Here is a 12,185-nt window from a genome sequence, read left to right as displayed (position 1 = left end):
ACACACACACACACACAGAGAGCACCAGCTCATCTGTGAAATGCAGTGTTTAAGTCCTCCTGATTAAGTGGCTCTGACTGCATGTGTCCCAGCTCACCACTTGTTTAGCTTTGTTTTGTTTTGGACGTGAAATGTCTTCCTTTTAATCTGATCTGGACATAGTTATTTGTCATGCGTTTCCTCCTAATTAGAATGAGATAAAGACTACATTGTTGTGGAAGGGATTTAGTTGTATTCAGGAGCAGAAGCAGTCTGTCGAGGGTTGTCCTCATCTAAGGGACATGTCACCATCATGACCATTATGTTTTCTTAGGTAGTTCTTGAATATATTATGCTTTCGTAGTTTTTGTATGGCATGGAGGCTGTCTATAAGAAGATGTCTGTTAGAGTGTGTGTGTGAGTGTGTGTGTGTGTGTGTGTGTGTGTGTGTGTGTGTGTGCGTGCGTGCGTGCGTGCGTGCGTGCGTGCGTGCGTGCGTGCGTGTGTGCGTGTCCGAGTGTCTGGATCTACTCTCGCACAACGCTCCATTAATTTGTGTCATTTTAGATTTATTTTGCTATTCAAAAATAGCAGATCTACAAGCTCATAGCGCGGCACCGAGTGCCACGCTATGAGCTTGTAGATCTGCTATTTTAGAAAAGTAATGAAAATGTGTGCACATCTTTGAATATATATATATTTTTTTATAGTGAACATTTGTAACTGAATTCTTTGCTTCTGGGGGTCCCTGGAACAAAACATTTTGAGATGGGGGTCCGCGGCCAAATACACATCTAAAAATGTTTTCTAAATCCTAACAGTGTGTTGCTATAATATCAGTGATGCTCCAACTTTTCCATGTCAATGACCACCACAATGATATGTATTTGGCTGCGGACCCCCATCTCAAAATGTTTTTTTTGCCAGGGACCCCCAGAAGCAAAGATTTGAGTTACAAATGTTGGCTTAAAAAATATATACGTATTCAAAGATTTGCACAAATGTTCTAGATTTTTCAAAAATAGCCAAAGAAATCTAAAATGACACAGATGCGTTCCTGGTCTGAAATGGGTTTAGAGTCTGTGTTGTGATTGGTTGAGCCTCATCTCATGGTGTCATGTGGTTGTTGTGTTACAGATGTGATTGGTTGAGCCTCATCTCATGGTGTATCATGTGATTGTTGTGTTACAGATGTGATTGGTTGAGCCTCATCTCATGGTGTCATGTCATGTGGTTGTTGTGTTACAGATGTGATTGGTTGAGCCTCATCTCATGGTGTGTCATGTGGTTGTTGTGTTACAGATGTGATTGGCTGAGCCTCATCTCATGGTATCATGTGGTTGTTGTGTTACAGATGTGATTGGCTGAGCCTCATCTCATGGTGTATCATGTGGTTGTTGTGTTACAGATGTGATTGGTTGAGCCTCATCTCATGGTGTATCATGTGGTTGTTGTGTTACAGATGTGATTGGCTGAGCCTCATCTCATGGTGTATCATGTGGTTGTTGTGTTACAGATGAGCGTGAGGCGGTGCAGAAGAAGACCTTCAACAAGTGGGTGAACTCTCACCTGGGCCGGGTCACGTGTCGCATCGGGGACCTGTACACCGACCTGAGAGATGGACGCATGCTCATACGCCTGCTGGAGGTCCTCTCTGGAGAGCAGCTGGTCTGTAAACCCGACAACACTACGTCATTTAGGTCTTTATTTATGACTCAAAAGTGGGGAGAAACTGCCCACTTTCAAACTGCCTCAAGGACCTGTAGGGTCCCTCACGCTTACTGAACGGTTAAGGTCCTTACACACCGGGGCCATTTCTTCATGCGAATAATATGTTTTTTTTTAAAAACCTTATAAAGTCAATGCAAGCGTACATGGAGCGAAAAAGCGAAGCGAAAAAGCGTCTTTTAATTATTCGGAACGAGTCCGAATTTTGCGTATATTCGCATATTCGCACCTTAACTAACGTCCATAGCATAACATGTACAGTATATATATATCTGCTGTTATGCTCTAGGCCTGACCATACCTCCATTATTCAAATAGTCGACTAATCAGTCGAGGGGTGTCTTGAGTCGACTGCCAATCTCTTAGTCTATATTAACTAATAGTTTGCCAAACATCATGATGTATTTGGAGAAACCAAGCAAGTATATGTTAAATCAGACACTAAGCACCCCTACAGCCCAAATGGAATGTTCCTCTATTGCATAACATATTTTTTTGCATGTTTTGACTGAGAGATTGTCAGTGGAATCAAATTGATTCCACTGACAATCTCAGTCGAATCATGCAAAAAAGTCTTCTGCCAGTCGACTATTGGCAATTAGTCGCCAATCAGATTCGACTATACAAATCCTTAGTCGGGGACAGGCCTACTATGCTCACTAGAGATGCGCGGATGGCCTCTCACATCACCCGAATCCGCATGTACAAATTAATTATCTGCCCGTTATCCAACCGCAATAATTATATTATCCAATTTAAATATCTGCATCAACCGTTTTTCAAAATATTATTATTTTCTGGTATTCCCCGTTAAGGTCCTTACACACCGGCGAATATGCGAAGACCTTTAGTCTTATTATTAGTTGTGCGATGCGATCACAAAATGCATTGATTTAGCCTATGGAATGTCAGTGCGTCATTTTTCTTTTTTTTTAACCGGTGCTGCGCTGAACATACAGACTCTGTGCGGCATCCAACATACAGGCATCCAACATACATGCGGCATCCAACATACAGAGCGCACTGCTCTGCTGCGCACTGGTTTAAAAAAAAGAAAAAAGACGCACCGACATTCCATAGGCTAAATCAATGCATTTTGTGATCGCATCGCACAGAGGCTGCTCTACACACAGACACAAGCACGCAGAGATTTAGCTATTTTATGGATAGATATATTAGATGTCATTAATTTATATTTTTTTTCGCAATATTTCACCCGCGGTTTATCCGATATTAATTAATAATTATATTTGATTGACCCGAATCCACCCAAACCGCGGTTAACTGCGGCAACCGCGCCTAAAACCGCGATCTGCGCATCTCTAATGCTCACACACCTTTGTGTCAGGTACTGTACTTAGCGCACCTTATGTCTTACCTCAGGTACTTACAGCACCGAATAGATCTCTGGTACCATGTGTAAATATGTAGATCTGTTTTTGTGATTTTTTGTGAAAAAAAAACAGAACTTGCACCAAAACTAATTTCACCCACCGTTTTACACCTGTAAACCTGTGATGTGACAATAAAGTTGATTCTGATTCAGAACCAAATGGACCCTTACAGGTCTGTTACGCTGAGAGTGTACAAATGGAACCAAATGGACCCGAAAGGGTCCATTTGGTTCCATGTGTACACTCTCAGAGTTATGGGGTTGCGTGGCCTAACTCATAGCAAACTGGGGATCCTTGAAATAAAATAAAAAGTTTGAGAACCACTGATTTATAAATGGTCAAATCCCAGTGAGATACGCAATGTATTTTACGAGGGAACCCTGTTCAGGGTAGTATAGCAGCACTAAATCTTACAACGTACAACAAACATGAACATAATGCAAACTTTTTATAGTGTAACACGTGTCTTAAGGCAATGTAGAAGGCATACAATAAAAACATGAAGTAGGGATGCCGGTGCCATTTCCCATGGAGCCGTTCACTCTGTGTCCTATAATAACATATTGTCACTTTGGCTGCCAGTGTGTGCGGCCACCTTGTTGTCTCTTGAAGACCACTATTTAGCCATTTCCAATGGAGACATCTAATCGGACAGTCAACTTTTAAATGTCCTAAGTGAGATCAGCTCCTTAAGCTGTAGATCGTGTCTACGAGGGTTTCTAAATGATTCACACATGAAGGCTCCTTTGCCAGGTTCAGTTCACCACTCTGGGCCAGCGAGGAAGAGGCTGTCATTTGAACGTAAACTGTAATTAACTGGTTTTCTGTGGGATATGTACCCACAAAGTTTCACTTCCTCTTCCTCTGTCCCTGACACCGCCTGACCCAGTCACACTGCTACTACTACGACCCATCGCTGTGCCCCCAGGCCCAGGAAATCACGCAATTCATAGCGTTTCAGTTCACGGTGTCATTTCCTCATCTTGTTGCCTAACGTGTATCATCTATCATGTTGTTTTACTTGTGTGCAATGAAAATAGCCGATCTACAAGCTCAGCGCTGCGACGTATTGTGAGCTTGTAGATGTGGCTATTTATCGGCGCATGACGCAACAAAGTTATGAATCAGACAGTCACTGCCCACGTGTAACTTGCATGTAAAAAAAAGTGATTCTTTGATGTGGTTGAGGTGATTTATACCAGTGGTTCTCAAACGTTTTCATGTTGAAGGACCCCCAAAATGATACATATTTGGCTGCGGAGCAAAGATTTTCGCTTTAAAAAAGCAAAGATTTTCGCAAAGATTTTCGCTTAAAAAAATATACATATATTCAAAGATTTGCAAAAGATATGCACAGATCTTCACGATAGCCAAAGTATAACATATGGTTTGAAGTGGTTAAAATGATTTTGACGCTATTTTAGTTAGTAATTTAGCTGGGGACCCCACCAAGGACCCCTGGACCCCGATATATATACTGTAGCACCACTGTTTTACAAAGAACCTGTTGAGTCCCTGTGTGGTTCTAGAGGTTCTCTACTGGTTCTCCAGCTCAGTTTAACACCTCTAATGGTTCTAAATGATATAGCACCATTTGATAAAGGTACCAAAACCTTTCCCCCTGTGAGTAGGAGATAACCGGAGCGCACCGGTGGGTGAATGGGCCGGTCGTCTCCGGTTTGATTCCAGCCGGAGCTGTGTGCTACATGTTTTTCCCCGTCTATACAATCTAAATAAAGCACTTACCTTAAATATATATAAATATATTGGAAAAGAGTTGAAGGATAAATAAATGAATGCAAGGCAACAACTAGAGATGATCTGGTCACTGATGATGACCTCTCTCTCTCTCTTTCTTTCTTTCTTTCTTTCTTTCTTTCTTTCTTTCTTTCTTTCTTTCCCTCTCTCTCTCTCTCCTCTGCAGCCAAAGCCCACAAAGGGTCGTATGCGTATCCACTGTCTGGAGAACGTGGACAAGGCCCTGCAGTTCCTCAAGGAGCAGAAGGTCCACCTGGAGAACATGGGCTCCCACGACATCGTGGACGGGAACCACCGGCTCACCCTGGGTCTCATCTGGACCATCATCCTGCGCTTCCAGGTATAACGTCCAGCTCACACCCTAACCACTGACCACACCAGTGTTGATTGTGTCGACTAAAACTACGACAAAAAATGTTGGTCGACTACCGGTCGAAAACTACATAAAAACTAAGCTATGATGACTAAAACTAAGACTAAATATATTGACAATTTCGTCAACAAATAAAGACTAGACTAAAATGTCAGTGAGGGATCTAGTGGAGAAGAGATCCAGTAGAACTAAAAGACGAGTCATGTTACGGTTGGTTGCGCTCGGGTGTTGCGCTCTGAAAATAGCCGATCTACAAGCTCACAAACTGTCGCGGTTCAACACTTTTGTGAGCTTGTAGATCGGCTATTTGCACTCCTATTGTGCGACACATTGTATGGTACAGTATAGCATAAACTCTAAACTCCATTCTAATTTTGGATTTGTATGAATTATGAAAAAAACATGCTTCTCGATTATTTGATTAATTTAAAAAAGTAGAATAGAATAATCACTAAGATGAAAATTGATAGTTGCATCCTGAAACACTGTACTATTGACTCAGAACACAGGACTTATAGTGTAGTGCAGTGGTTCTCAACCAGTGGACCAGGGACCACCAGTGGTCCTTGGGGGGGGGTACCCGGGGGTCCCCAGCGAAAGTAGCTAACATAGCGTCACAATCTTTTTAACCATTTAGCTTTGGCTATTCAAAAATAGCAGATATACAAGCTCATAGCGCGGCACCGAGTGCCGCGCTATGAGCTTGTAGATCTGCCATTTTTGAAAAATCTTGAATTATGTGCAAATCTTTGAAAATATATATATATTTTAAAGCGAACATTTTTAACTCAAATCTTTGATTCTGGGGGGTCCCTGTGGCACAAAACATTTTCAGATGGGGGTCCGCGGCCAAATACATATCAGTTTAGGGGTCCTTGGCATGAAAACGGTTGAAAACCACTGGTGTAGTGCAACAGGACATCACAGGACGTGCATCAAGACAGTGCATTAGACCAGACTTGGGTGGAGGCGTAGCTGAGTGGGTAGAGAGGCCGAATGACCGGTTAACCAGAAGGTCAGTGGTTGGACCCTCAGCCTGTGAGCCAGTGTTCCAGTGATCTGCTTTTTAACCAAAGGATCTCCACTGGTTCTCATCTCCCTCCCACGTGCTTCTGCACATTATTGTGTCACAGGGAGGTTTCTCCATGTCTTGCGACAGGTTGTTTGTAGTCACTCAGAGAGAAGGATTATTCTAGAGGAGGTTTGTACATCCTGACCTCCTCGCCCAGACTCTCTTCCAGTGGTGGAAAAAGTACTCAGATATTTTACTTAAGTAAAAATAACAATACCTACCGCAATATAAAAAAAACTCTGTTACAGGTAAAAGGCCTGTGTTCAAAATGTTACTTGAGTAAAAGTAGACATTTATTGGCATCAAATATACATGAAGTACCATAGGTAAAAGTGCTAAAATGTTTGGAAAATAGCAGATCTACAAGCTCCACATCTACAAGATCCACAACGCGTCGCATCGCGACGCGTTGTGGATCTTGTAGATCGGCTATTTTCAAATATTTATATAATGTATAAAATAGGGCTAAAGTTGTTAATGTATGTTTTATAATATCATAATCTATATATGCAAAGTAACTAGTAACTAAAGTTTTCAAATCATTGTAGTGGAGTAAAAGTACAATATTTGCCTCTGAGGTGTAGTGCGGTAGAAGTAAAAGTACTGAAAATTGGAAATACTCCAGTAAAGTAAAAAAAAAATACCTCAAAATGTTACTTAAGTGCAGTACTTGAGTACATGTACTTAGTTACTTTACACCACCGCTCTCTTCTAAACTATCCATTTGTTTTGCTGCCGTCTCAGAATCAAAGCTTTGGGACAGAATGAGGAAACACAACTAAATAAATCTCACCCTCCCTGAACTTTGACGAAGAATCGTGTTAGAATGATATTATATGGTTGTTTATATGTGACCTTTATATCTAACCTTCACTTACAGTACTTATTATAGCTGATATGACACTATATGTTAGAACTTGTAGGAGCCAAGATGTCTCCACTAGGCCTGATAGCTGTAGTTGTTGGTACAGCCTGTCCTGTTATGGCTCAGCTTGTCCTTGTAGCAGCTACAGTATAACTATGGTCTGACACCTGAGTCTGTGGGCAGAACTACCGTACCATCGACCTCCACTTGAGTGTTATATTGTATTTCTCTCCATTGATATCATGTACACCTAAATAGGTGGTGATGGATATGTAATAGAATATTATTATGGACAAATAATAGAATAATTGTCTCCGACTCCTGTTGCCTCATCAATTACTGATTGATCCAGAATTCCACAACAACTTCTGATCAATCACTCACAGTGTTCATGTAGCAGAGGTTGTCCGGCTAGTTAGGAAAAAATTGGAGGTGCAAGACCTGCCGGACAGACCGTCTGCACGGCACTGCCTTGCACGGGCCGCCTCCTTTTTTTTCCTCTACACCACATCTCTTGGAGACGAAACAGCCGATCTACAAGTTGGTAAATCGTGCTGTTTTCACGGAATGTTCACCCATTATGTCATGGCCAGAATAGCGACTCTTCAGGTTCCAGCTCCCCACTGAGCGCTCATTAAAAGCCATCTGAGCAAGCCATCTGCTGGGTGAATACAGAAAGAATGACACAGTACTCCTTCATTCCCAGTGGTTTTCATCTCCTCTGCCATCGTTACAAAACATTATTACAAAACATACATTAACCACTTCAGCCCTATATACATTTTGGCCATTTGAAAATAGCCGATCTACAAGCTCTGCAGATCGGCACATTTCTGCACAGCAGTATTGATACTTTTACTTAAGTAAAAAAAAATTGAGTACTTGTTCCACCACGTTTTTGGGGGTCCTTGACATGAAGATTTATGTGTGAGAACCACTACTACCCTAACAGACACTACCCTAACAAACCCTCTGGTTAGATCCCAGCCTGATGTTTAAGGACGTCAGGTCCCAGCACGCAGCCCTGCTGCTTCCCCCCTCAGGAAAACACTAAGGCATGAGAAAAGAAGGACATTAATGTGGGTTAGGGTTTTTAGACATTAATGTGGGTTAGGGTTTTTAGACATTAATGTGGGTTAGGGTTTTTAGACATTAATGTGGGTTAGGGTTTTTAGACATTAATGTGGGTTAGGGTTTTTAGACATTAATGTGGGTTAGGGTTTTTAGACATTAATGTGGGTTAGGGTTTTTAGACATTAATGTGGATTAGGGTTTTTAGACATTAATGTGGGTTAGGGTTTTTAGACATTAATGTGGGTTAGGGTTTTTAGACATTAATGTGGGTTAGGGTTTTTAGACATTAATGTGGGTTAGGGTTTTTAGACATTAATGTGGGTTAGGGTTTTTAGACATTAATGTGGGTTAGGGTTTTTAGACATTAATGTGGATTAGGGTTTTTAGACATTAATGTGGGGTTAGGGTTTTTACTGTAAGAGGTTGTTGTGGTTTCTGTGTCAAATTAAATAGTGGTGGAAGAAGTACTCAGATATTTTACTTAAGTAAAAGTAGCTATACCACAATATAAAAAGTAAAAGGCCTGTGTTCAAAATGTTACTTGAGTAAAAGTACAAAAGTATTGGCATCAAAATATACTTAAAGTACCAAAAGTAAAAGTACTCAAATGTTTGAAAATAGCAGATCTACAAGCTCACAACGCGTCGCATCGCGACGCGTTGTGAGCTTGTAGATCGGCTATTTTCAAATAGCCTAGGTATAAAATAGGGCTAAAGTGGTTAATGCATGTTTTATAATGCAATCATTTATATCTGCAAAGTAACAAGTAACTAAAGTTTTCAAATAATTGTAGTGGAGTAAAAGTACAATATTTGCCTCTGAGATGTATTGGAGTAGAAGTAAAAGTATTTAAAATTGGAAATACTCCAGTAAAGTAAAAAATACCTCACAATTACAGCACTTGAGTAAATGCACTTAGTTTCTTTACACCACTGAAATTAAACGCTTTTAGTGATCAATTTACTGACACCGCCTATGAAGTTTTTTTGTTCCTCATTAAAAGGATGAGAATACAGACGTAGCCTGCGTTCTGTACAATAGATGTACCGCCTTTTACGGCAAAACATTCACTCCACCCTCAAGAGGTGTTGTTAGAGAAAAAAAAGAAGAACAAAAAAACCCCAGAAATAAATCCACTGTCACTTTCTATTCAGTTCTATCTGATTACAGTTGTGTAGAAACAGAAGGCTTTTTGTTTCACAGCATGCTAATGTGCTCATAATGTAAAAACATCAGGTAGTGCCTGTAGTACCAGACGAGGGTATTGTATTTACAGTGGTTTCTAATGTCATGTATTATGTACAGTTAGTAGTAATGCATTATAGATGTGCAGAGGGAGACAGTTGACAACTGTACCGTCTGTATATTATACAACACAGGGTAGGTGTTGGAAAGAAAAGCACGATGGGAGCTTTTACAGTAGCCTACTAGCCTGGCGAAGTCTGACGTAATTTACGCATCCTACCTGGGTTGCGGTAAACCCCCCCCCCCCCCCATTCTGAATCCCCATAGACGTGTTTAATATCGCGTCAAATAAGAACTGTGTTCCAAAAATAAACAAATGATCCCGGCGGTTTGACTCATATGGATATGAAGCATCAACTGACGGTGAGAAAACGCTATTGTTACTTCCGCCAAATTAGTAACATTTTCGCCAGAGCCTCCCTGACGATATTGTCGAGACAGTTTGTTTATTTTTGGACCACAATTCCTATACGAGACGATTCTAAGATGACCCAATGTTATTCTCCATAGAGAAATGACTTTACGACCCAGGGGATGAACGAGTGACGTCAGGACTTCTGTTACTCTATTGGCCAGACTGATAACGTGGATTCACTCTCACGTTCTCCCCCGGTATCAGGCTGGACTTGGCCTATAGGGAGCGAGTATGAGAAATCAGAAAATGATCGGGCCAATCGGTGACAGCGTTTCAACTGCTGTCCGTACAAACAGTGAAAAGCATCAAAAATATTTTCTGATTTCTCATACTCGCCAGTGTTGATTTTGACAGCAAATTTTGATTCAGTTTTAGTCATAGTATTTTGAATCAAATTCCATTTAGTTTTAGTCATATTTTAGTCACCTGAAATGTTTTAGTTTGTGTCTAGTTTTAGTCGACTAAATATCATCAGATTATAGTCGACTAAATCTACAGTTGATTTAGTCGACTAAAATGTATTTTGCCGGTGCCTTGATTATTATTATGATTGATTCGTAATGGTTGATTTTACACTTGGTTGCATGCTGAAAATAGCCGATCTACAAGCTCTTGTGAGCTTGTAGATCTGCTATTTTCAGAGCGCAACACCCGAGCGCAACCAAACATAAAATGACTTGTCTTTTAGTTCTACTGGATCTCTTCTCCACTAGATCCCTCACTAACATTTTAGTCTAGTTTTTATTTGTTGACATTATTGTCAATATATTTAGTCTTAGTTTTAGTCATCATAGCTTAGTTTATATTTAGTTTTTATTTAGTTTTCGTCAGTGAAAAAAAGGTAGTCGACCAACATTTTTCGTCATAGTTTTAGTCGACGAAATCAACACTGATACTCTCTCCCCATGGGCCGAAGTCCAGACTGATACCGGCCGGGGAGGAATGTGAGAGTGAATCCACGTCATCAGTCTGGACAATGCCAGGCTACTGTTACAGTGGATCCCTCAAATCAAACAGTTTGAAACGTGTATACAGATGATCAGTTTGAAACTATACCTGTACACCAGGGGTCTTCAACGTTTACAAGCCAAGGACCCCCTAGCTGAGAGAGAGATGAAGCAGGGACCCCCTTTATATCGTAACATTTTTTGTTTCAGATCAACTTTTGCTGCTTTTTTCCCCTCTAACTCTTTGCCAAAAATAGCCGATCTACAAGCTCACAACGCCTCGCGCTGCGAGGCGTTGTGAGCTTGTAGATCGGCTATTTTTGGTTAAAGTTCTCCTCAGAAAAGGGATGCTAGGGTTCAAGTGGTTAATGTAAAAAACAAAATCATATCACACAAAGATTTGGCGGACCCCCTGTATTAACTCTGAGGACCCCCTGTTGAAGACCCCTGCTGTATACAGATGAACAGTATTGAAATGCGATAAACAACCCTAAGCACAGGGTTACCGCACATTGAGGATAACACAATAAAGTCCTAAGAGTTATTTCCACTTTCTCTAGACAACATGACCTGATCTATGTATAGGGGAACCTTTTCTAATAGTCATGCTTTAGTCTTAGCTGCTTAAAAGACCTCAGACTGGTTGTCAGTTTGACACTGGTGTCGAGGCAGTCCCACTGTGTGGCTCCTATGTAAGTAAATGATCCCTTGCCAACTTTATCTAAAAAAAAATAGGAAGGCTCACATTTGCTAGTTTCTGGTGAAACTATTGTAAACTTCCCTTCCCTGAAACAAGTCTGAAACTATATACAGATGAACAGTTATAATCTATATGTGTATACAGTGATGGATATTGCATGCGTGACCCTCCATGCATTCATCTAGCCTCTGTCCTCTGTGACTTCTCTATATCAGGCTTTCCCAAACATTCTCATGTCCTGACCCGATTGTGGAGGTCATTCTGTCTCAGGACTCATTATGCTGTCGGGCTCAATTCTTTCCATAAATCAGTGCTATTGAACACCCTTTATGCCTGTGTGTTGATTAAACAAATATTGAACCAATTAAAAGTATTAAAAAGTGCTTGTGACAGCTAACTCCATTGGATCCTCAAACTGTCTGCTAAACCAGCTAAACCAACCAAGTCCACCAAAGGGGGCTGGAGTTTCCTGGAAAATGAACATTTTGGAGTTAGCTGCTTTCTGCCCGACAGCAGAGATATATTTGTGCAGCAAAATAAGCAATACCATATGAAAAAAGTTAACATACATTTCCAATTTTGTTCTGAAAAATGCATTAAAATAAATAGTCCAACAAATTACTTCAACCCAACTT

General features: G+C 40.8%; 1 protein-coding gene across 2 annotated transcripts in view; it reads left to right on the top strand.

Moving 5' to 3' along the window:
* The window catches only part of sptbn2 (spectrin, beta, non-erythrocytic 2), a 162,440-nt gene that overhangs the window by 65,454 nt on the left and 84,801 nt on the right, over positions 1 to 12,185 (top strand). For both annotated transcript variants that reach the window (XM_080436433.1, XM_080436432.1), the window contains 2 exons: positions 1,496 to 1,647; positions 5,026 to 5,199. In XM_080436433.1, the coding sequence (XP_080292559.1) occupies positions 1,496 to 1,647; positions 5,026 to 5,199 (326 nt within the window). The remainder of the gene's footprint in view (positions 1 to 1,495; positions 1,648 to 5,025; positions 5,200 to 12,185) is intronic.

Source organism: Gymnoscopelus braueri (assembly GCF_963280865.1).
Source record: "Gymnoscopelus braueri genome assembly, chromosome: 8".
NCBI classification, from domain to species: Eukaryota; Metazoa; Chordata; class Actinopteri; order Myctophiformes; family Myctophidae; genus Gymnoscopelus; species Gymnoscopelus braueri.
The sequence above is the reverse complement of the archived record's forward strand: the minus strand, read 5'-3'. Positions and strand labels throughout refer to the sequence as shown.